This window comes from Schistocerca serialis, chromosome 8 (assembly GCF_023864345.2).
Source record: "Schistocerca serialis cubense isolate TAMUIC-IGC-003099 chromosome 8, iqSchSeri2.2, whole genome shotgun sequence".
NCBI lineage: Eukaryota > Metazoa > Arthropoda > Insecta > Orthoptera > Acrididae > Schistocerca > Schistocerca serialis.
Genome location: NC_064645.1, coordinates 29,869,031 through 29,894,820, shown reverse-complemented (window position 1 = coordinate 29,894,820; position 25,790 = coordinate 29,869,031). Strand labels below are relative to the sequence as shown.

Here is a 25,790-nt window from a genome sequence, read left to right as displayed (position 1 = left end):
GCTCTCTGGGTGGCAAACCTGCCCACTGTCTGCCAGACAGGTGCCCGTTGCAATTTTCTGCTGCCTTCAGTTAGCGCTTTGTAGTGACCGAGTGACAACGTGCATCGCAGCAAATATCAGTGAGAGTTCTTTCTTCAAATGAACACCATGTCGATGGATACAATTTCGTGTAAGGTGAAAAAGGTGATTTTACGTTAGTGAAGGAAAACAAATTGAAATCGCCAATTTGGAAAAAATTCGGATACGTATTTGATGGCAACGAAAAGATAAAAGATATAGTGGCTTGTTTTGCATGTAAAAAACTATACTTCTACACTGGACACAAAAGTGGAACTTCAAATTCGCTAAAACATTCGTGTGTGGCTGGACAAAGTAGCATAATTGCTTATTTAAATACCAAGAGAGACGTGAAAGTTCCTGAAGTTCTGCCAAATTTGAAGACGGCCACAACAGAAAAACTTATCAATCTTCTCAGCAAAGACATTTTACCATTTGAAGATGCGTGTGGATCTGGGTTTCTCAAGACGGCACAATTTCTTATTGATGTGGGAGCCAAGTACGGTGCAGTGAGTGCTAAGGAACTGCTACCTCATCCAACCACTATATCCAGAAATTTGAAGGAAAAGGCCGATCATCTGCATGAAACTGTCTCCGCAGAAGTGAAGAATATATTCAGAGATATAGGTGGAGCACTAACTGTCGATTTATGGACTGATTCGTACCATAAAATAAACTATATGGGAGTGACTGCACATTATGTTAATTATGAAGAAGTGAAACTTGAGGATTGAGTGTTGTGCACCAGAAATTTTGAGAGAGAGATTAAAAAAACAGGAGAAAACATTAAACTTGAATTAATTAAGATACTACGGTCGTTCGATTTATTCAGTGCTGTGAATAACATCTTGTTCGTTACGGATAGAGGTCCAAATATTGTGACAGCACTTCGCCAATGCAAGAGGCTCTCATGCTCAGCACACATTCTTAATACTGTGCTGGAGCACACGGCTCGAGGAGACGCAAATGATGATAAGAGTGACGTGCAACGACTAATAAATTCCAGACGAGCAGTCACAACTTTCTTTAAAAGATCTGGTCTTCAGAATCGCCTTCAGAAGTCATTGAAAGGAGATATAGACACACAATGGAACAGTAAATTGGATACGTTTGAATCTATTAATTCACAATGGTTTGAAGTTCTGTCAATTTTGTCAGAGAAAAATCAAGATAATTTGATTGATTCTATAGACAAGAGGATGTTGGAAGATATAATAGCCTTTCTGACACCATTTAAAATAGCTTCTTGTGATCTCGAAGCCTCCAAAACCCCTATGCTTTATGTGTGTTGTGAAAGTTAAAACTTCTCTCCTTCCTTGAAAAAAATGATGGCGACTGCCCATTTCTGATAGATTTAAAGAGTATAGCCAAATCTATTTTAATCAGCAAATGGGACATAACAGCAACCCATAAACTTGCAATGTTTTTGAATCCAAAATATAAAAATCTAAAATTTCTTAGCAGTGCCGAAAAAGATGAAGTTGTAAAGGAAGCGAAAAATTATGTTGGGAGAAATTGTCCACAGTTAAAAGATAAGGAGGAAACAACATCTGGAAAAAAGTCTGACGTACTTTTTAATGAATTTGAAGATTCCTCAGAAGATGAATCGGCGAGAGATCTTGACTTTGCGTCAGATGAAATTCTCAGATATACGAATGATAAAGTCCAATTTTCGGAAGGCATCGACCTGATAGCTTGGTGGCATGGATGTGAAAACATCTATTCGCGTCTTTCCAAACTCACATACTTCGTGCACTGCATTCCAGCGTCCAGCGCGTCATCTGAGAGAAGCTTCTCTACTGCGGGACAAATAATGCAGGACCGACACACGTCTTTGAAGTCACAGACGATTGATATCATCATGTTCCTGCATAGTAATCTTCCAAAGTAGAAAGGTACTTACTTGTACAGCTTCTCTTACTTCACTGTATTTTTTGGGCTTATCTGAATTAGTTACAATTTTTTTTCATCTGATTCTTTCTTTTACATAATTTGAATCAGAAGCAAGCAGAAGATGAAACTATTTAATCTGAAGCCTGTGAGTTTTTATTGTAATATTTATAGTAAAGAATTTCCTTGACATATTGTTAGTATTTTTACTATTCCCAATAAGAACATTAGGTAAAAGAAGGAAATATTTAACAAGCAATTTGTTTTGTTGTAATTTTCATATTAAGGAGCACAATTTTAAGTTTTTACTCTTCGTAACAAGAACATTCAATAGCTAACACGTCAATATTATTAAACTAGGTAATGATGATCTCGTAAGTGCCTACCTAAATTTTAGCGTGCACTACAGTAACATTTGCAGCCGCCGAGCATTGTCACTCTTTGTGAACAGTGAAACAGCCCGGCTGGAGCGGTCGCACGGCGGGCCTTGTAATTAACTACAAGTGGGACTTCAAACTACGGCTCACGATGACCAACAAGCTGTGACTGCGATAGCCCGTGAAAGATTATTCTGATCACATTGTAAACTTACAACATATTCAAATCATCCAAAATAATAATGTATCTTTTAATTTACCTGACAATTAGTAAAGATAAAGGCTGAATTTCGTAACAAAATTGAACAGTTTAACTGTAACTCGGTATTGCTTTACAGGGAACAGTGCCTAACATTTGAAGTTATGGGACAGTGGTTTTTATATAGACATCTTGAAATCGTTTGCAGTTCCATTAAAGTCTGAAAAAAAAAAATATTTTTTAACATTGAAAGTATTAACTGCGAAATCTACTGCAAATTTTGTCTTAGTAATTTAGACCAATGTTGAGGATGTTTTAAAGTGTGAAAAACTTTGTTTAGTTGAGAATGAAACAGACAATTCATTTATCGCTAGGTCTTAATTCGATAAATCAGCCAAAAGGTGAGGTTCGAGATTTCAATCTTATTTTTAGCTAAAGCTAAATGGACTCCTAATTTCTATAACCACTGATTTTGTTATCACTCTTCAGAAGACGAGTTATTTCTTCCAGACAAGTTTAACTTTTTCACAGGTGCGCCAGCGTTTTGCAGTGTAGGCCTAATACTGTAAATATTTTCACCTGGCAATGACGAGGACTGAACGCGTAAGCTATAATATAACCACCAGCTGACATGAATGGCTTCAAAATTTGACACATCCAAGCATTGAGTACAAAAAAAACTGTCGGCAAATGATGTAATGTGCTAGTAACAGTTTAAAACCATCGTCATTTTCAGCTGCCTTGGCACAAGAGCAGTGAAATATAATTGTTTCTATACACGTATTTTCATCATTTAATACTATTACAATGAATTTTATTTTTTTAAATAGCGTTTCCAATCTCACGAGATCCGAGCCTCTACTGTGTGTGCTCCGGAGCGCCAATGCTTTCCGGTTTGGAATGGTCTGCTTTAGAGTAGGTATAGAGCATTTCCTGTGATTTTAGAAGTCAAAAGTAGTTAAGTTGTCGCAGAAATGGCAGCATAACAATAACTCTGTCATTACATACCATAATTCTAAGTACTACTGTCTATTACTATTAATTACTCATTCAAAACTTAAATATATGCAGATGCTGATAAGGAACTTGCGAATGCGGATTAATTGCTGCGGATGCGGTTTCGGATTAGGACCTTGCAGATGCGGATTGCACTTTTCTTATATGCGCAGACCTCTAATTATAGGATTCAGCTTGGAGGGGGTTGAAACACAGGGGCTTTCTTCAACTCGTCATTTGTGCTGCAGACCGGTAGCAGGATAGGAAGAGGATGCCGATGTTATTGCAAAGTGTGTCGTGAAGTGTTCGTCAAGAACTGATAGATCGGTACACAGAGCACTCTTGTAGGATACGACCCTGGGAAGTTGATTGTCGCTAGCGGCCCAGAAGACTACAGAGCTTGGACCAAACCTATGATGAAGAGGCATAATGCCCACGAAGGAAACATAGTGACTCCACCATTCCTTTTTACTGTGCTTAATAAGGGTGCGAGCCTTGGCACAACTTTAGGGTGAATCAAACTGCAGGCCTCCTCCAGATGCTATCCTGGGAACGGCCCGGTTCCGACAGAATGCCCAATAAGTGTGTAATATTGGATAATGGTTACCATGGAAACGTGTTTCCTGAAGAGCCAGACAGAAGGCAGAATAAGAGAAAACAAGTCTTATTTCCGGAAGGTGACAGTAATATCCGTTGCAGTTCCACTGGATTCTCCTGTCGTGCAAGTCTTCGTTAGACAAAGAAGCCAAGGGGAGGTCATGTCACTGGGTTAGTAATTTTAACTGATGTGGATGGCATGGCTCCAGTACATAAGATTTTTTTTTTTTTTTTTTTTTTTTTTTTTTGGTGGTTTTAAGGCGCACAACTTCAACGGTCATTAGCGCCCAGACTACGTTAGGAATGCACCGCGAGGCACAAGTTTAAAACAGCAACTAAAAGGGAAAACACGATAAAAGATCGACAGGCATAGGATTAAAAAAACAGCATAATCAAATGTCCTTAGACAGGTTGGTCAATTTGATAAAACGAAGAACGCGAGCAGCTGCTCCTGGGTCATCCGCTAAAATGGCATCGAGAGTACATGGCAGGCCAAGATCAAGACGCAGTGTAGTAAAATCCGGACAGGACGTTAAAATATGGCGGACCGTCAGCAATTGCCTACATGGGCAGAACGGCGCCGGCGCAGCCGTCAGCAGATGGCGATGGCTGAACCGGCAGTGTCCAATTTGTAACCGGGCCAAAACTACCTCCTCCCACTGAGAGGGGCGTGAGGAGGACGTCCAAGCCGCGGGAAGAGGTTTCAAGGCCCGAAGCTTGTTGTCCGTAAGTGCAGCCCAATCGGCATGCCACAGCGATAAAATGCGCCGTCTGATGAAGGGACACAACAAGAAGCTGTCCGAGGCTGCAGGACCGCAGCCTTGGCCGCGGCATCGGCAGCTTCGTTCCCAGGGATACCGTCATGGCCAGGAACCCACATAAAGCTAACCGGAGAACCGTGGTCCACCAGCTGCTGAAGAGAGCATTGGATCCGGTGCACGAAAGGGTGAACCGGATACGGATCACTGAGGCTCTGGATGGCGCTCAGGGAATCTGAGCAGATGACATAAGCAGAATGTCAGTGGCGGCAGATGTAAAGAACAGCCTGGTAGAGAGCAAAGAGCTCAGCTGTGAAGACCGAACAATGGTCATGGAGCCGGTATTTGAAACTTTGTGCCCCGGCAATAAAAGAACAACCGACCCCGTCATTGGTCTTAGAGCCATCTGTATAAATGAAGGTCATATTAATGAACTTCGAACGAAGTTCGACAAAACGGGAGCGGTATACCGAACCGGGGGTAACCTCCTTTGGGAGTGAGCTGAGATCAAGGTGAACGCGAACCTGAGCCTGAGCCTGGAGCCAAGGTGGCGTGTGGCTCTCGTCCACTCTAAAGGTTGCAGGGAGTGAAAAATCAAGGTGTTGAAGGAGGCGACAAAAGCGAACTCCAGGGGGTAGCAGGGCAGAGACATACAACCCATATTGACGATCGAGAGAGTCATCAAAAAAGGAACGATAAGACAGGTGGTCGGGCATTGACAGTAGCCGACAGGCATACCGACAAAGCAGTATATCGCGCCGGTAGGGCAGTGGCAATTCACTGGCTTCAGCACGAAGACTCTCGACGGGACTAGTATAAAATGCTCCGATTGCAAGACGTAAACCCCGATGTTGTATGGAGTTGAGGCGGCGTAAGATGGACGGCCGTGCAGAGGAGTATAGGAAGCTCCCATAATTCAGCTTTGAGCGGACGATCGACTGATATAGGCGAAGTAGGACAGTTCGATCCACTCCCCACGACATACCACTGAGAACACGGAGGACATTTAGAGAACTGGTAAAACGGGCAGCCAAATAAGACATATGTGGAGACCAGCTAAGTTTCCTGTCAAATGTAAGACCTAAAAATTTTGTTGTCTCCACGAACGGGAGAGCAACGGGAGCGAGTCGTAAGGATGGTGGGAGAAACACTTTGTAGCGCCAGAAGTTAATGCAGACCGTCTTCTCGGCAGAAAAACGGAAGCCATTGGCGACACTCCAGGAGTAAAGATGGTCAAGAGAACGCTGAAGACAGCGCTCCAGGAAACATGTATGCTGTGGGCTGCAATTGATGGTAAAATCGTCCACGAAAAGGGAGCCTGATACATCAGCTGGGAGGCAATCCATTATTGGATTGATCACTATGGCGAAGAGAGCGACGCTCAAAACTGAGCCCTGTGGCACCCCATTCTCCTGGCGAAAGGTGTCTGACAGGACAGAACCCACACGTACCCTGAACTGTTGATCCATTAAAAAGGAAGGAATAAAAAGAGGGAGGCGATCACGAAGGCCCCATGTATGCATGGTGCGGAGAATGCCCGCCCTCCAACAGGTGCCGTAAGCCTTCTCCAAATCAAAGAACACAGCCGCGGTCGGGTGCTTCCGCAAGAAGTTATTCATAATGAAGGTCGACAAGGTAACCAGATGGTCAACAGCAGAGCGGCGCCTACAAAATCCACATTGTACATTGGTAAGTAGGCACCGAGATTCGAGCAGCCAAACCAAACGAGAGTTAACCATTTGCTCCATCACCTTACAGACACAGCTGGTACGCGAGATGGGTCGATAACTGGAAGGCAAGTGCTTGTCCTGCCCCGGCTTAGGAATCGGTACAACAATATATTCGTGCTAGCATGCGGGAACATGTCCCTCAATCCAGATGCGATTATAAGTACGAAGAAGGAAACCTTTACCCACAGGAGAAAGGTTCTTCAGCATCTGAATATGAATAGAATGAGGCCCTGGAGCGGAGGACCGTGACCGGGCAAGTGCATTTTCGAGTTCCCGCATGGTGAAAGGGGCATTATAACTTTCACAATTCGAGGAGCGGAAGTTAGGTGGCCTAGCCTCCTCTGCCTGTTTTCGGGGGAGGAAGGCAGGGTGGTAATGAGCGGAGCTCGAAACCTCTGCGAAAAAGCGGCCGAAGGCATTGGAGATATCCTCAGGGGCCACAAGGACGTCATTCGCAACCGTCAAGCCAGAAACTGGTGAGTGGACCTTAGTGCCAGATAGACGGCGCAGGCTACCCCAGACAACAGAAGGAGGAGTAAAACTGTTGAAGGTGCTTGTGAAAGCAGCCCAGCTGGCTTTCTTGCTTTCTTTAATAATACGACGGCACTGCGCACGTAATCGTTTATAAGTGACACAATTCGCCACTGTAGGGTGGCATTTAAAGGTGCGTAAAGCACGTCAAGCGTCTCTACATGCTGCGGTCCACCAGGGGACCGGTACGCAACGAGGAGAAGAAGTAGTGTGAGGGATGGAATATTCAGCAGCAGTGAGAACGACTTCCGTGAGGTGTGCGACCTGACTATCGCAGCTTGTGAAGGTTTGATCCTGAAAGGTCGCCCTGGAAGAGAAGAGCCCCCAGTCGGCTTTGGAGATGTTCCAACTAGCTGAGCACGGAGAGGGGGTATGATGCAGGAGATGGATGACACACGGGAAGTGGTCGCTTGAATATGTATCAGAAAGGGCATACCACTCAAACTGGCGTGCAAGTTGGGTAGTACATATAGAGAGGTCTAAATGGGAATAGGTGTGAGATGTGTCCGAAAGAAAAGTAGGGGCGCCAGTATTGAGGCAGACAAGATTGAGCTGGTTGAAAAGGTCTGCTAACAGGGAGCCCCTCGGGCAGGATGCTGGAGAGCCTCAAAGGGGATGGTGGGCATTGAAGTCTCCAGTTAACAAAAATGGTGCAGGTAGCTGAGCAATAAGTTGCATCATGTCTGCCCTGGTAACGGCAGACGACGATGGAGTGTAAACAGTACAAATAGAAAATGTAAACGTGGGGAGAGTAATTTGGACGGCAACTGCCTGCAGGCCGGTGTGCAATGTGATGGGATCGTAGTAAATATCATCTCGGACCAGCAACATAACCCCTCCATGAGCCGGAATACCTGCCACAGGGGGTAGGTCAAAACGCACAGAGATGTAGTGTGCCAAGGCAATGTGATCGCATGGGCGTAGCTTCGTTTCCTGGAGGGCTACGACGAGCGGAAGGTGCAAGCAGAGCAGCAACTTCAAGTCCTCTCGGTTGGAGTGAATGCTGCGAATATTCCAGTGAATAAGTGCCATTGTGAGAAAAAAAGGAAGATGAAAGAAGATGTCACCTCGAATGCCGCTGAGGGCCTGGCTTCGAGCGAGTAATGCTGCCGCTATCAGTAGGCGGACAGTCATCGTCCATTGGTTCTATAGGTTCATCGGCCATCTCGTTAAGATGGCCGGGAGGAGGAGCTTCCTCCGCCGGTGGATGGCCAGATGTTCGGCTACCAGCAGTGCGGTCAGGCGAAACGGATGACGGCCTGGGGCGGCAACCGCTGGGTGGCGCAGGAGAAGAAATGTGCCGTGGCGGAGAAGGAGAACTGTGCTTCCTATGAGCCTTCTTGGAAGGTCTTTTAGTGGAAGTACTGGTCGACGGCTGGGAATTCGAGGTACGTAGGAAGTCTGCACGGGACGGTTCCTTCTTGAAGGCCTGTGCATCCGATTTCTGGGTCTTCGTCTTGGCAGAAGCTGATGAAGGTGCTTGTGTTGGAGGGGTGACGGGAGGAAGAGGAGACGTCAACCGCGCTGGCCGAATGGACGACCGTGGTGCCGAAGGTCAGATTGCATATCTGCATCACCACCTCCCTGGTAGTCCGAGGAGAGGCGAGGACAGTACTGTATTTTCCCACTGGGAGCAGCGTGGGTTTCCTACTAGCAAATAGCTTGCGAGCAGCCGAGGTGGACACTTTCTCTTTGACCCGAATTTCTTGGATACAGCGTTCTTCCTTGTAGATGGGACAGTCGCGGGAGGACGCTGCATGGTCACCCTGACAGTTCACATAACGAGGAGACGGAGGTGGACAGTCACCCTCATGGGCATCCCTGCCACAAGTGACACATTTAGGCGCATTGGAACAAGACTGGCGAGTGTGATTAAAACGCTGACACTCGTAGCAGCGCGTAGGTGTCGGGACATAGGGGCGAACAGAAATAACCTCGTAGCCCACTTTGATATGCGACGGCAGCTGAACACTGTCAAAGGTCAAGAAAAGTGTCCGGGTAGGTACAAGGTCATTGTTGACCTTTTTCATGACCCTATGGACAGCCGTCACGCCCTGCTCAGCGAGGAAAGACTGAATCTCCTCGTCAGTCAATCCGTCGAGTGATCGAGTATATACCACACCACGAGACGAATTCAAAGTGCGGTGAGCCTCCACCCGGACAGGGAACGTGTACAGGAGTGTGGCCCGAAGCAGTTTTTGTGCCTGAAAGGCGCTCTCAGTTTCTAGTAACAAGGTACCATTACGCAACCTGGTACACGGCTTGACAGATCCGGCTATGGCATCTACGCCCTTCTGGATAACGAAAGGGTTGACAGAGGAAAAATCCTTGCCATCCTCAGATCGAGAAACTACGAGGAACTACGAGGAACTGTGGGGTAGGCGGTAGTACTTTTGTCACTGGTGGCTGGTCAAGTTTCCGTTTATGGGCAGAAGTCGAGAGAGAAGAAGAAGAGAAATCCATTGCGGAGGAATCCCCCACGATTGCCAGCGTCTCCGATGGCGCACTCCTTCCTTGTGGGGACCCTCTCAGAGGGCACTCCCGCCTTGGGTGAATGTTTACACCTCAGGTCACACCTCCCGAGAAACAGACGGAGGGACCAATCGGCATGGTCAGAAGGTATCAGCTCAGGCAATCACCCCTCCCTGGGCCTGGCCTTTACCAGGGGGTACGTTCGTGCATTACTTGTCTACCCAGGGCGGGGAATTACGCGTTACCCCATCACCAGCTACGCGTGCGAACGCGTGGGTCGGCCTTCAGGCGCGCACAGGGAGGAAGGAAGAAGAGGAAAAAGAAGAGAGAGGGAGAGAGAGGACAGACTGTCTCAAACGCCGAGGCGGAGACCAGAGAAGGCAAGGAGGAGGAGGCAATGAGAAGGCAAGGAGAAGAAGACAAGGGAAAGAGTAAGGAAGACAGTGAAATGGAGAAGAGCAAAGAATGGAACCAACCAAAGGAAGGAAGAAACGAGAAGAAGTGAAAAAGCAAAATGACCGCAAATAGAGGTCGTGGAACCGTCCGTCTCCGGACGCAGGCGCTAACTACCCCCTTGAGGGGGAGGGACTCCTTTTAGTCGCCTCTTACGACATGCAGGAATACCTCGGGCCTATTCTATTCCCCGGACCCGCAGGGGGGGGGGGGGGGTGTACATAAGATGTCAGACTCAGGTTGTGAAGGAGGAGATGGCACATCTGGTGGCCCAGAGGGGGAGGGGGGGCTGTTAGACTGGTGGGATTGTCCTGGGACTTATGTTTCTTCTTCTTGTCCTTTAGAGGTTGAGGACAGAAAGGCACAGAGGGAGAGCAGGCATCCACAAGATCTAGAACCAAAAGGGAGTGGACAACCTTGGGGTGCATTGGCCGAGTTGTGGGAGCAGACCACCGGCCTGAGAGGTACCGGAGGCAGGTGTCAGAGCAGAGCTCTGTCACTGGCAGGCGCTGAAGAAGGGGGCAGTTCTTTGGCCATGGAGGGGTAGCTATAGCTGGAAGGGAGGGTATGGGAACCACAGCGAAGGGGGAGATGAGAGGGGAACAGGGCTAGCACAAGGAAAAGGTAGGAATGGGAAAGGATGTAACAGAGGCAAAAGTACAAGAAATCGACACTGGGTGGGTATGGTCATATTTTTGATAGGCCTCAGCATAAGATAGACAATCCAGGGAGTTGTACTCTTGGCTCTTCTTTCGTTTTTTGTAAACTGGAAATCTGGCGAGCATGTAGATTGGCATTCACATCAGTTGACACACAGAGGTGGCGGTACACAAGAGCTTCCGACATAGAGTGAGTGGCCACAGACACCACACTGAGTCCACTGTACAGTGGAAAGACATATGCCCAAAATGCAAGCACTAAAAGCACCTCATGGATGGTGGGATGTACAGCTTCATGTTGCATCAGGAACACACAACCTGACCTTCTATGGGAGGGTTTCCATTCAAAAGCCAGAACAAGCACCGATATTGGGGAGGTTGTCTTAACACTTCTGCACACACTGAACAAAATGAACACCGTGTTGCTCCAGGTTAGCCAAGAGATCCTCATCAGTTTACAGGATGAGGTCCATATGAAAAATCACTTCCTGGACCATACTCAGAGACCGGTAAGGTGTAATAGACACCAGGAAATTGCCAAGATGATCACAAGCAAGAAGAGCTGCAGATTGGGTGGCAGAAGCTTCAAATAACAGGGAACCTGACCGGATCTTCCTAAGACACTCGACTTCACGAAACTTGGCTTCGATATTTTCCCAAAAAAAATTGTGGCTTTGTGACAGTTAGTGTGTACCCAGTCTCTCCTAGTACAGACCAGGTAGCGAGGAAAATGTTTCACTCCGAGCCAGCGAGTCTGGCCCTTCTCCCAGCTGTAGCCAGGGCAAAGAAGGTCGCTGGGTCATAAGAAGCAGCATTCAATGATCCATTACCACCAGAAGAGATGGTCACAGGAGAATGGGCAGATGTTTGGAGCTTGATACACTTCATGTGCAAAGCATATGCCCTGATACCACCCACTCCAATCAGGGGCTCTCCCCATGGGTGCCACCCAGCCACAGCAAGGGCTGGAATGACAAGCAATCACTCCTAGGCATACATGGGGAGGCAACAAGTCAGATATCAGTAGTGTGAGTCCTGTGTTGTCAAGGGATTCAGCCATATGAGTACATAAGAGCTCCACCACACAGACTGGCTACACATGCTGGTGACCTAGCAGGACAGAGGGGACAGAAAGGGGACCAGGGAGAGGAATCTATACTGTATGTGTTATGGAGAGAGTTATTCCCCAAATAGCTCACACTAAAGACAGAAAATTTATAAGTGGACGTTAATCCCCAAGGGAGGACCAAAACACCAAAAAGGTTGAAACAGAATAGGCAAGAGGAACAAAATTGTAACGAATAGAGGGAACCTGGTGGATAGCCAGGTTGAAATAAATAAGAACACAGAGTGTGGAAGGAGAGTGCAGTGGGCAGGAGTGAGGATGGAAAGGGAGGGCCACAGTGAAGGAAATGCCGCTAGGGAAGGAAGAATGGGCTGCAATAACTAAGGGCCCCATGTGTGCTATGCACGAACCCACAAAAGAACTGTGAACCCCCTGAGGGGGCAATATTGTTGGGTCGGTTGGTTTAAAAGAGGGAGGGGGGCGGCAGGGAGAGGGATCAAACTGCTAGGCCATTGGTCCCTCGTTCCAATTAAAATAATTCCACAAGAGTGGGAGTAAAGTAATCGAGACATACAAAAAACACCTGGAAGAAAGGAGAAAACCACAAGAAAGACAGAAGGGCAACAAACACTAAAATAGACCAAATCAGACAACAAAACCACAAAAGAGATCAAAACAAGGGAGCAGAGTACCATGGCTGGCTGACCATGAGAATAAAAAGCATCACATTAAAATCTCCACCCTAAAATCACTAGGGTGGAGGACACAGAGGGATAAAGAATATGTGCTAAAACTTAAATCAAATGATAAAACCCACCCTGACAAACAAAACATAAAAATAAAGCTGCTAATGAAGCATTGCCACCCAACACCAAAGGTAGGGTGCTGGGAAAGTTAAAGGTCCGCCGCAGAGTGGCTGAAAGTGGGCAGTCCAGCAAGAGGATGACAACCGTCATTTGTGAGCCACAGCGACACCGAGGTGGGTCCTCGTAACGGAGGAGGTAACCATGTGTTAGCCACGTATGGCCAATGCAGAGCCGGCAGAAGACAACTGATCCCCTGCGAGAGGACCGCATGGAAGACATCCACACATTCATAGTCTCCTTAACTACACGAAGTTTGTTGTGCGAACTGTTATGCCATTCCATCTTCCAAAGCCAAAAAACCCTGTTGTGTAAGACAGAATGCAGGTCAGTTTCGGAGACGCCCATCTCCAGAAGCAGTTTCCTCGTAGTCAGTCTGACCAGCCTGTCGGCAAATTCGTTGCCTGGGATTCCGACATGTCCTGGGGTCCACAAAAACACCACTGGGACTGTACCAGGGCACAGATGAGCTCCTGGATGGATGCTACCAAAGGATGGCAAGGGTATCATCGGTTGATAGCTTTTAGGCTGCTACAGAGTCAGTACACAGGAGAAATGACTCGCCAGGGCACAAGTGGATGTGCTCAAGAGCACGAGATATGGCCGCCAGCCCTACAGTGGAAACACTACAGCCATCTGGCAAGGAGTGCTGTTCAGTATGTTCTCCATGAACATACACAAAGCCTACATGCCCATCAACCATCAACGTAAACCACTTCATGGACCCGGTACATGTCGAGAATTGACAGGAAGTAATAGCGAAGGGTTAATGGAGTCCTTACGGCCATGTGAAAGGTCCAGAAGAATCTGTGGCCTAGGTGTACACCATGAGGTGTACGTGAATGGACCTCGAGGAGACTCCACCAGGACACTGGTCAACGGACTCATTCTAAAAGCTCCCGTCGCTAGGCAAATGCCACAGTTGTGCACTGGGTCAAACAAATGCAACACCGAGGGTGCCGCCGAACTGTAAACCAGACTCCCATAGTCAATGCAGGATTGAACAAGGGCTCTGTAGAGCTGTAGCAGTGCAGAGCAATTTGCACCCCAGTTTGTGTTGCTCAGGCAGCGGAGGGCATTGAGGTGCAGTCAGCACTTCTGCTTAAGCTGACGAAGGTGACGTAGCCAAGTCAATCAAGCTTTGGAAACCCGTCCTAAGGATCAATATGTCTCCACTACAGTGAGTGGATCTTCATTAATGTAAAGTTCTGGTTCTGGATGAACAGTGTGAAGCCAACAGAAGTGCATGACACATGACTTCGCAGCTGACAACTGGAAGCTGTGGGCTACAGCCCATGACTGCACCTTGTGAATGGCTCCCTGTAGGCGCCTCTAAACAACACCAATACTGGAGGAGCAGTATGAAATGCAGAAGTCATCTGCATACAGAGACCATGCAACAGACGGCTCTATAGCTGCTGCCAGACTGTTAATAGCCACTAAAAACAGAGACACACTCAATAGGGAGCCCTGAGGAATGTCACTCTCTTTAATACAGAGGGAACTATAGGAGGCACCAACTTGGATACGGAAAGTACAAAGGGACAGGAAGTTTTGGATAAAAATTGACAGCGAGCCCCGGAGACACCACTCATACAATGTGGCAAGGAAATTAAGTCACCAGGTCGTGTCGCATACTTTATGCAAGTCAAAAAAGACGGCAACCAGGTGCTGGCATGTGGAAACGTTGTTCGGATGGCAGGCTCGAGGGACACAAGATTATCAGTGGTAGAGTGACCCTGGCAGAAGCTACCCTGACATGGAGCCAGCAGACCACGTGACTCCAGGACACAACCCAACCGCCGACACACCATATACGTTCCAGCAGCTTACAAAGAAATTTGGTGAGGCTCATGGGCCGGCAGCTATCCACCAGGTTTGAGCACCGGAATGATGGTGCTCTCCTGCCATTGTGACGGAAAGACCCATAGCACCAGATCCAGTTGAAGATGACAAGGAGATGTCCCTTGTAGTCATATGAGAGATGTTTACTCATCTAACTGTGTATCCAATCCGGCCCAGGAGCTGCGTCAGGGCAATGTGCAAGGATGCTGAGGAGCTCCCACTCTGTAAATGGGGCGTTATAGGGTTCACTGTGGCATGTAGTGAACGAGAGGACTTTCCTTGCCATCCGCCATTTGAGGGTTCGAAAGGCTGGGGGGAGAGGGGGGGGGGGTAATTCTCTGAGACAGAGGGGCTTCAGCAAAGTGCTCGGCAATCACATTTGCGTTGGTAGATAACATGCCACTTATGATAATGCCAGGGACACCTGATGGGGTCTGGTACCCAGAAAGACGTCCGATCTTCGTCCAGACTTGGGAAGGTGATGTGTGGCACCCAGTCATCGACACATACCTCTCTCAACACTCCTGTTTCCATTGTTTAGTAAGCTGGCAAACACGGGCACAGAGCTGCTTAAAGGCTATTAGGTGCTCTAGGGAAGGGTGCTGCTTATGTCGCTGTAGAGCTCACCGAGGCTCTTTAATTGCCCCAGCGACTTCCAGCGACCACTAAGGGACTGTTTTTCACTGGGGGCACCCGAAATATGAATGAGGAAGCGTGTTTTCCACTGCAGATACGATTATTGTAGTGACCTGCTCGACAACAACATTGATGGCACCATGTGGCGGAGATTCAGCGGCGACAGCAAAGGTAAGGCTTCCTGGTCTGCCTTGTTTAAAGCCCATCTGTGCAGGCATCCATGGGCATGACGCCAGGGTAGTGACAGGAAGATGAGGAAGTGGTCACTACCACACAGGTCATCAAGTGCTCTCCAGTGGATAGATGGGAGCAGGTCAGGACTGCAAACCGACAGATCAATGGCAGAATATGTGCCATGTGCCACACTGAAATGTGTGGGGGCACCTGTATTTAAGAGACAGAGGTCAAGTTGTGACAGTAAATTTTTGACCTCCCTACCTCTGCCAGTAAGCATGGAGCCACCCCACAAGTGGTTACGGTTGTTAAAATCGACCTAAAGTAGAAAAGGTTTAGGGAGTTGATCAATCAGTGCAGCCAATACGTTCAGGGGTACTGCACCACCTGGAGGAAGATATACATTGCAGACAGTTATTTCCTGCGTCATTCTTATCCTGGCAGCCACAGCTTCAAGAGGACCTTGAAGGGGCACAGGTTCACTACAGACTGAGTTCAGGACATAGACGAAAACTCCACCTGACACACTATTATAGTCACTATGGTTCCTGTAATATACCCTTATAGCCGCATAGGGAAGGGGTCCGCATTGCCAGGAACCAAGTTTCCTGGAGGCCAATGCAGAAAGCAGTTGCCACAACTCAGCCAAGTAGCGAAAAAACTGCCACAATTCCACTGGAGGATTATGTGATGTGAGACTGGGAAGGCATGAAACATTCAATGAGGCAGTCTACACCTCAGGGTCACCTTCTGCCGCCAGATGAGTATCTGTGAGATCGACATCCATTGTGTCTGAGGGCCCAGTGAGATCTAGGTTCTCAGCGGACACCAGAATCTTCACCTTATCCTCAGACATAGAGCTTGTAGGTAGTGGTGATGTGGGTGCCACTGCTGTGCCTTGGTTCTTTGGGGTCCTTTTTCATTTCTGGTTTCTCTCGCTGCTCCTTAGGTTTGTCCGGCTGGGAGGGCTTCACTGATTCAGCCTCAGGGACTGAGGAGGGCCGTGAAGCCCTACGACCAGCTACTGTCGTAACTTTAGCCACTGGCAAGTGTCAGCTTTGCCACTGGGAAGGGAGTTACCCAAGGGATCCCTTCCTATCGAGAGGAGCCAAAGAAGACTCACGTTTCTTCAGCTGAGAAGTGAGGACTGACATCCCTGATGGTTGGGGAGGGGGGGGGGGGGAGGGGGGGAGGGCATTCTCCTGAAGTAGGTTGGTAGGTTGTGCAGGAGCAACAGGGAGGGAAGTGCCCCCATCATTAAGAGGGCAGGTGGAGTCTGACAGCTCGGAGCCAACTGTATGCGGTGGAACAGAAGATGGTAGAACTGTTGTCGTAGCGGCGGCATAGGCTGGCGTCCTATGCACAGGATGTAGCCTCTCACATTTTCTCTTAGCCTCAGTGTAGGTCAGTCGGTCCAGGGTCTTGTATTCCATTACTTTTCTTTCTTTATGGAGAACCCTGCAGTCTGGCGAGTAAGGCAAATGGTGCTCTCCACAGTTGACAGATGGGAGGTGGGGCACATGGAGTATTGGGATGTGAAGGACATGATCCCGACAGGTGACACTGGAAGTACAGCAGGAAGACATACGGCCAAACTTCCAGCACTGCATAGTGAGAGGGATATATGGCTTTACGTCACAGCGGCAGACCATCACCTTGACCTTCTCGGGTAATTTGTCACCCTCAAAAACCAAGATGAAGACACCGATGGCAACCTGATTATCCCTCGGGCCTCGGTGGATGCGCTGGATGAAATGGACTTCTCGCCGCTCTAAATTGGCCCGCAGCTCATCTTCAGACTGCAAAAGAAGGTCCCTGGACCATATTTAAGCTCTTATGGTGGGTGTGATGGAAACAACTTGTCACAAGCGAGTAATAACCACAACTGGGCAGAGGATGCTGTTTTAATCAAGACCGACCCTGACCGAATTTTGGACAAGCCCTTCACCACCCCAAACTTGTCCTCTAAATGCTCCACAAAAAACTAGGTTTCATTGAAAAGAAAGATTCCCTATCAACTCTCTTACATACGGGGTACTGGGGTTATAAGCTTTGTTGCCATCCTTAGCCTAGCATTTCTCCCATCATATGGCCAGGAGGAGGGGGAAGGAACGATTTGGGTTCACATTTCTTAGCATTGAAGTTAGACATTGTCCGCTTAGAGAAGACTGCTGGTGTTTGACCACCAGCAAGAGATGATGAACTACACTTCATGGCGTGTCATCTGCCCTGATGCCATCCACTCCGACCAGGGGCAATCCCTATGGGTGCCACCCAGCCGCAGCAAAGGCCATCTGGCAGGTTAGCCATTGGCAGGAGTCCCGATGCCCCAGAGTGACGGGCATCTACTCCTTGGCATATGTGGGTAGTTAACGGCACAGGCATCAGCAGAGCGATCCCTGTGTTGTCAGGAGGCTACAACCAAAAGGGTACATAGTGGCCACACAACAATGGACTGGCTACCGTGCTGGATATCAGGTGCAAACGAGCTAAGAAGTCCATTATCGTCAACAACGCAGAAAGCAAACTGCACAGAGGATGGAGGAAAACGCAGCCAGGAGGGTGAACTCGCCCAACAGCTGCAGAATGAGCGGGAGTGCAGATCCACGTTGACAAAGGATCTGCGAGGTCTCAGAGCATGATGGACACTATGTACCATATAAGGCACCCTTCCCCAATTGGCTCGTTCTTAGGGAAAATTTTGAAAAATGGAGGTGAAATCCTACAGGGGACCATCACATAAACGCCGAAATGTGAGACACTACATTTAGTTGTCTCTTACGACAGGCAGGAATACCTCGGGCCTTTTCTAACCCCCGGACCCGAGGGGGGGGGATATCATTGGGTCAACGAGGGAACATGTAGAGGTTGTATGCTGCAGAGTCCTATATCCTACAATGCATGGTGAACAATGTGTTCCAAAACACTTGTACCAGCACTGTAATCTGTCATCTGACCTACGAAAAACTGCCATCCATCCTGCTTTACTGGACAAGCAAGCCTCTGGTCTCCACGTTCTGTGAATAGGTGTAGGCCTCTGACACCCAGTTGGCTATTGGTTGTGATTTGTCCTTGAAACCACTTTCCATAGACACACACAACAGTATCATGAGAACGGCCAACCAGCTTTGCTGTTTCTAGGGTGCTCTTTCACAGACACTGGCCTATGACAAACTGCCATTTGTCAAAGTCTCCTACGTCGGTGATTTCCCCATTTGTGTCCTTTATCAATACTAGGATAAAAGCCCACTTGGCTCTGCTCCTATTATACATGTTTCTTACCATGCCTCATGCTCACAATAGCACCAGGCAGTATACACTCTCATGGTGTGCAGTGGGCATGAAGTTTTGGCTCATCAGTGTATTATTGACAGTGACATTGGAAAACAGCAGAAATTGCACAAATTGAACAAAGCTCCAAAGCTCAATGGAAAGCCTGTCACAGTCTATACACAATCTAAAGCTCAGTTAACACCCCCCCCCCCCCCCCCTGTTTTGACCAGTAAATTACGGTAAATGCCTCAGGAAGGGTGGGGGGAGGGACTGCAGCAAATACCTGGAGGGAGGCAGAGGCATCTACAAGTCTACCATCCAATACTCTCAACATATTTTTGTTGTACAATCTCAAATTATAAACTGAGCTGAAACGCAATGAGGCATCTCTAACAGAATGACCACCCCATGGAAAGCAGCATCAATTCAGGAAACTTAAGTCCTGCAAGACCCAACTTGAGCTTTTCTTACAGGAGATCTTGAATGGATCAGGGCAATCAATGTATGCAGTACTTCTTGACTTAAACAAAATAATGGACTATATGCCACACAGACAATTATTAACACAAGTACAATGATACATGTTATCAAAAACATTTGTGACTGGAATAAGAATTTCTTGGCACAGAAGGCACACTGTTTTCTTGGACAAAGTGTCATCAACAAATGAAGAAATAACTTCAAGTATACGCCAGGGAAGAGTGTTGCCATCTTTGCTGTTCATGTTGTACATTGCTGACCCCGCCGTCAATATTGACAGTAACCACACACTTTTTGTAGCCGCAGTTATCTTTAATGGAGTACTGTCTAAACGTGCAATATTCAGTCAGATTATTATAATAATTCAGAATGCTGTAAAGACTGGCAACTTGTTTTAAACATAAGAAAATGTACAATTGCGCACTCTGCAAAACACTGAAAAGTTGGATAAGAGGAATATTCATTACAAGTTGCCTTTTTTGATTAGTGATGCAGCAAATGTGCTACAGCTGCCACAAACAACATGCCTATAACATATCTGTGGCAATTATCTGGAACGTCCAAACTCAGCTATGGCAACTAACAGCAAAACTGTTATACATGCACCAAAATGTGAAGCCATAGCAGCCATTACAAATACATCAGTAGTCAAATATTGCTCAGTATAGCATATTCCACAATACCATTCATCACTCAAGACACAAGTTCTGTTATTAATTCTGAGGAAATGGCGTTTATTAATATGCCTTCTTTTGAGTTAAGTATGTCTGTGCAAAAAAATTACTGTTCCCCTCCACCAACTGGCATAAAAGAAACACTTTAATCCCACTTAACTGACCAGAAATCTTACAGAGAATAAAATCCATAGGCATAATGTACTCTGAGCTAAACCGGTCACATTCAGTCTAACTGAAGTATTCGATACCGCTTTTTCAACTGATAAACAGTCACCTTCCACACTTATGCCTACTTTAGGCTACGCTGTAGATAGTCTCAACACAACCCATATTTCAATTCAAATTAGGATTCAAGAAGTGTGTCTGTTCTCTTTCTCTTAGTGCACTCTGCAGAATAGGAGGAATACAGAACACACTAAACAGCTTGTGAATGCTGCAAGTTACAAACCAACTATGCAAGATACATATTTGATGTTCCAAACCTGAAATCGATGGATGAAAGGTTCGTAAAGTAGGGCGAGATAAATGCCTCTCAGCAATCCAAAGCGTCCCAGAAGAGAGAACCCCGTTGTCAGTGTCATCCACCATCTCGTGAAGATTGGTACTGAATAGAACCAGTTACTTAAATCACTCATTCTTCTTCGCAGCCAGGTACGAAACTGAAACGCAGAAACCACTATTATATCGCGTGCACGATTTTTCCGACCCATTATCTACAACGTATATAATCATACAGTTCGCTGGCATTTCACATTACCTCCAAAATAATTAAATGTCTTCAAGTAATCCCATTGGCGTTGGACCCTCCAAACTTATTTTATTCAGCTCTCATCACTGTGACGTTTATTTACGAATAAGTAGACAAAGAATGCTCATGTCATGAAACTTCCATATCTGGACTGATTATTGGAGTGCACACTGTCACACGAATTATTTGTAGACACGTGTCATATTATACACTACACAGTACACACAACTTTAACCAACCAACCTCAAACAGCTTAGCATTGCATGACTATATTCTTTCTCAGACCTTTGGCTAATATCGACTAGTTCACCTATCGACTACATCATCTGGTTTTACGAGTGCTGTCGGGGCCTACACACAATCAGTATTTATTGAAAATACTAGTTTGTCAATCCTTCAATATATTTAAGCGACCTCACACTATCAATAACATTGACAAAAATTGTCAGTTGACAACGTGATTTTACAAGGTTAAGTTGCCGAAGTCAAAAGAAAGCTATGGCACAGACATGTCTGCGAGCTATAGCTTGCGAGAAACAGAAAACAACGAAGGAGAGGAAATGGGTCGGAGACTGGTTGAAAAAAAGGAGCGATTAGTCACATGTTAATTCATTGACTGAAATACAAATCACGAACCCGAAAGATTTCATAAATTATTTTCCGATGAGTTCTGCATCGTGCGGCAAATTATTTGTGATAAATATGTTAATGAAAGAGGCAGTCGCTTTCCATTACTAGTAACTCCGAAATGTCAAGTGACAGAAAGGCCATTCCAATGCTCAAGTTTTAGTTCTGTAATATAAGTGAGCTTAATGAGTAACATTCTATGGAAGACTGTAAAGCAATTGTATCTGCCTGTTCATTCAGTTAACGTAAACCTTTGTGATAATTTCGAGAAACTGACATCCATTTCGCAGACCTCTTGGTAGTCGATGTACATATAGGCTATGATGTATTTTTAGAAAAGCGAGTGTTGTTCAAAACTGCTATGTAACAACAATCTATACAATATTTTCAACTTAACAAAGTAAGCAATGTCATATCGAATCCTTCGTTAATTATAAGTGGCATATACAATGATTACCCTTGCATATGGCTTTTAAAATTCTGGGTCAATTCTAGTGTCCGATTCCAGTCATCGGCTTTGAGCAATGACTTTATACTTACGGCAGAGACGAAACATAGGGGTAATCTTTGAAACTTGACTCTACAGAGCTAGAAACGGTCGTCTCGCGGGCCCCGAGGAAGCGCTTCATGACGTCAGCAGAAAGGCTGAAAGCGTGACAGCGCTGCCTCGTGACTAGACCTGTAAACAACTCTGTTGAAGTAAGTGATGTCACATGTTGGCTACAGCGTTTATACCATGGAGGTAAGAATAGAGGAAGATGCCGTGACGTCACAGCTGCGAAGCTATGTGAAGCCGAGGGTAGCCATCTCAGTCCGACCAAAACATTGCTGATGTAAGCTTGTGTGCATAGGCTTGTCGCTCGCTTTTGGAAGAATTTAGCGTTATTATGGTGACTTGTATGGTGTTCAGATGTACGAATCGTTCTGATTGTGATGCGAAATCGAAGGGAATAACATTTCACGTGTAAGTTGTCTCGTTAAGTGTGATTTTACAATTTCATTGTGAATGAACGTGTGCTACATCGGTACTTGTACTACAGCGTGTTTTTCTCCTGTATGATTTCAGATTTCCTAAAAATGAAAGTCAGAAAGCTCTGTGGGAGAATACTGTGAGGAGGAAGAATTGGCGTGCGTCTAAATTGAGCACTATATGTTCTCAGCATTTCCGAGAAGAGGACATAGACCGAACTTCCCTTTCAACAGTAAGGCTCCGAGAAAATGCTGTACCATCAGTTTTCCCTACACACCCAAAACATTTGCAAAAGGTATGTTAATTCAAAGAATTAAATTCTTAGTTTTCAAGTTCACATTTCAGTATAATACGTACGTATCGTCGATAATCGAAGTATTGAGTAACTCACTTTGTCTTCGTCATGTACCAAATTAAAATCTAACACTACATTAACTGGCGTAAAGGATAGACCTAAACAATAACCTGTGTAGATTTGCCATTCTATGTACCGTATTTCAGTAAATATTGGTGGTAATGAACAATGTTTCCCAGTAGAGTAACGTAACTGAAATGTCCCATTACGTATTACAAACAAAATGTATTTATAGGGCTTTGGAGGGAGGGTATAGCTAACTTAGTTTTCAGTTTCTATTATTTAGCTCTAACTCCGAAAGTAATGGAATACACGTGTAAAGTAAATTATATCAGTTATGTGAATCTCTAAGGCAGTAGTTTGTGAACATCTCACTTTGTCTGTCTACTGTGTTGTACAACATTTTTATTGCACTGTGTTTGCTAGTCAATGGCAGTTATGTTTTAGGAGTAATTGATACAGCTCTAGTTTTACTTATATATGTTGATTTTGGGAGGATTCCTTCAGGTCATTTGAATACATTAATTTCACTTTCCACCTGATTAGGTCCTTACACAAAGCTTTTGCCTAGGAATGATTCCATGCTGTATATAGAATTTAAGAGGGGAGGTGCTGGAACACTGAAGTGTTTCTGCAGCTACACAGTATGTTATAAAGAGATAATCTGGTTCTCCACATTGCCATGTAGAAACAAATTTATGAAACTCCTTTTTGATGAGCATCAGCCTCTGCACACAAGAGAATATTTGAGAAGAAAATTCAGGTTCACTGTTTAGATTATGAGACTACTGAAGCTAACAAGTTTGTCTAGTATAATTATTTAGTGAAGTCACAGAAATTAACACTTGGGCTGTGTTAAATATAACTCTGTATTTGGGTTAAGCACAGCAAATGAACATTTCTTTTGTTTGATGCACTATTCATTGACATTCTCCATTGAAAGATATCATTGATTAAAAAGCTTTGGCAGTACCTTCTTGTTAACATTATCCACAACTGTGGAACATTGAATATGCAGCAACCACTAATGCAAAATTAGATATAACACACAATTTTATATCATTAACTGTTGGACCGGTAACTTGTTAACTGACAGCACCCATAACGATACAGTGTGATAGTTAAACAAGACACCTCAGCAGAAATTTTTACATGTTCAAAGTTTATATTTTTTCAATAAGTGTGTATTAATTGTAGCTTAGCACATGGGAGGCATTTCAAGTTGTCTGCTGAACACAACAACAGTTTTTGTTAGAGTAATGAGTATTTTATGAACAAGATAAATAGTTGCTGGAAAATAGAATTTATATTTCTGGAAAGGACTAAGAATAGGAGTAATTAGTGGGCTGTAACATGCTGTTCACACGAAGACTGTAACACATTCAACCATCTGTTAAAAACAGTTCTTAATGTTTCTCATCCGTTTATTTCATTTAGGGAGACAAGAAGAGAAAGCCACCATTGCGGAAGGAGAGCTCTTCTTTTCCATCTTCAGTTTCGGCTGCCGTCAGCAGAGTGCAGGATGAAGAAGTTCCTGCTCTTGTTCCTGAGTACACTGCAGGACCACCAGAACGTAGTCAGACATCCTCTGAAAGTGAGGAACTGAAGACGAAGTGTGAACACCTCATAAGAAAAACTGATCAGTACAAAAAACAAATTAAAACTCTTCAGCAGTCTAAGCGACAACTTAAGAAGAAAGTGGCTAACACTTCGGAACGGTGGCAGTTACTAAGCACGGAAAATAGTGCAGCGACAACTGACAACGACCACGATTACTTTGCAACTGGAATTTATCTCTCTGAAGTGGCAGTCCATATTGTAGTATATATAGCTGGATTTGTGGTGCGTCACTTAGAGAAAACCTTAAAATGTGAACCATGTTTATCCGTATTGAGAGGGGATGGTAGCCATGTTGCTTATTCTCTCATTCATAGAAAGAGTAGTACAGGTAATTCTAAGGTTCCTTTGATTGAAAAATCAGTTTTCCAAATGTGTGTCTGAGGTGCTTAGTGAATTCATATTCAAGCCAGTGTTTAGGGAGTTAGCAGACCACATGAAAAATCAGCATCCCTTGGACAATCATATGATACTGCTGATTAAAGCAAATGCCACACGATACCTCCTGACACGGCAAAAACATGCTGCCAAGAGAATAAGTGATGCATTGCATCAAAATAAAATCAGGACAACCTATACAAAACTGGTACTCTTTAAAGATCAATAACTGATATTTGTACACAGAGGTCTAGTGTGTGAGGCATCTTGTATAAAGCACACATTATATTGAGGCAAACTGGGAATGTAACCTTATTGTAATTAATAAATGATGCACATTCTTCCTTTTCCGTTATGTCTCTGTTGTTATAACCAGCTACAAAATGTTTGTGATGTCTGTATCTTAAACCTAATAGTACTAGCATATTCAGGGTATCTATGAAAATTTGTTCCTGGTGTGTGATGGAGTCAGACAATTATAATTTTGTGTGTGTGTAATACCTTTCAAATATATCTTCCTCAAACCAACATTTGGAACTACATTATATGTAGTGTTTCCAAGTGATTGATACTCCACCATACCAGTATGGGAAATACGGAAGCGTCCGATCTAACCCGTCGGCTTTGACCCATGACGTCACAAATATAGCGGAAACGACAATTCCAATATGGCGGATATAGAAACGTTGCATACGTATCACAAAGACGAAAACACACAGAAAAACAACACACACAAAGGTTTCACAAGAACAGTCTGCTAACATTGATAGCAAACAAAGATAATAATAAACAAGTGGTACTCAGGGCCAGGCAGGGGGGGGGGGGCTGCGCCCCCCCCCCCCCCACCAAAAAAAAACCTCCCAACCTAACCTCGTATTCAGGGCTACACTACAGACCAATGTGTAGGTCAATCAAAAGATAAAAAAAAGAAACAAAGAAAAAAACAATATTGATTCATTAGACATAACGAGTAGCGACAAAACATATAGACCATAAAGATTGAAAAATCTAATGGCAAACTGATAAAAGCCTCATAGACGACGTTAAAACAAAAAGTACAGTAAAAAGGTAAACTATATATTACAGGCCCTAATACTCCTACTAAGGTAACGTCAACGAGGCAACATCTTCAAACACGCCACACTCACAAACCAAACTCCGCGCCGTAATGACGTCACACACAACAACACCCTTACGTCACAGGTCAAAGCTGACGCGTGAGATCGGATGTTTCTGTTGACCCCCAGTATGCAGTAGGCCTGCTAGTTCTGCAATAGCTTGTGATCTGTGTGCTTCCAAATGGAACATACATTTCTTTTTGTGTGTGTGTAATATGTTTGGCAGAGTATGCTGTAGTATGTT

At 45.3% G+C, this 25,790-nt stretch overlaps 2 protein-coding genes across 3 annotated transcripts in view; one reads left to right on the top strand and one right to left on the bottom strand.

The window, feature by feature from the left end:
* Nucleotides 1-20,784, bottom strand: part of LOC126416173 (derlin-1) — a 132,732-nt gene extending 111,948 nt beyond the window's left edge. Inside the window, exons 1-2 of one of the 2 annotated variants that reach the window (XM_050083745.1) lie at nucleotides 20,491-20,784; nucleotides 20,216-20,409 (exon numbers count right to left, since the gene is read on the bottom strand). In XM_050083745.1, the coding sequence (XP_049939702.1) occupies nucleotides 20,216-20,368 (153 nt within the window). In that variant the 5' untranslated portion in view covers nucleotides 20,369-20,409; nucleotides 20,491-20,784. The remainder of the gene's footprint in view (nucleotides 1-20,215; nucleotides 20,410-20,490) is intronic. The other variant, XM_050083744.1, reaches the window with a different exon arrangement.
* A 1,157-nt stretch (nucleotides 20,785-21,941) lies between these two features.
* Nucleotides 21,942-25,130, top strand: LOC126416172 (THAP domain-containing protein 1-like). Its single transcript, XM_050083743.1, has 3 exons — nucleotides 21,942-22,072; nucleotides 22,175-22,373; nucleotides 23,871-25,130. The coding sequence occupies exons 1-3, from the start codon at nucleotides 21,996-21,998 to the stop codon at nucleotides 24,432-24,434; spliced, it is 840 nt and encodes a 279-aa protein (XP_049939700.1). The 5' UTR covers nucleotides 21,942-21,995; the 3' UTR covers nucleotides 24,435-25,130.
* The last annotated feature ends 660 nt before the right edge of the window (nucleotides 25,131-25,790 follow it).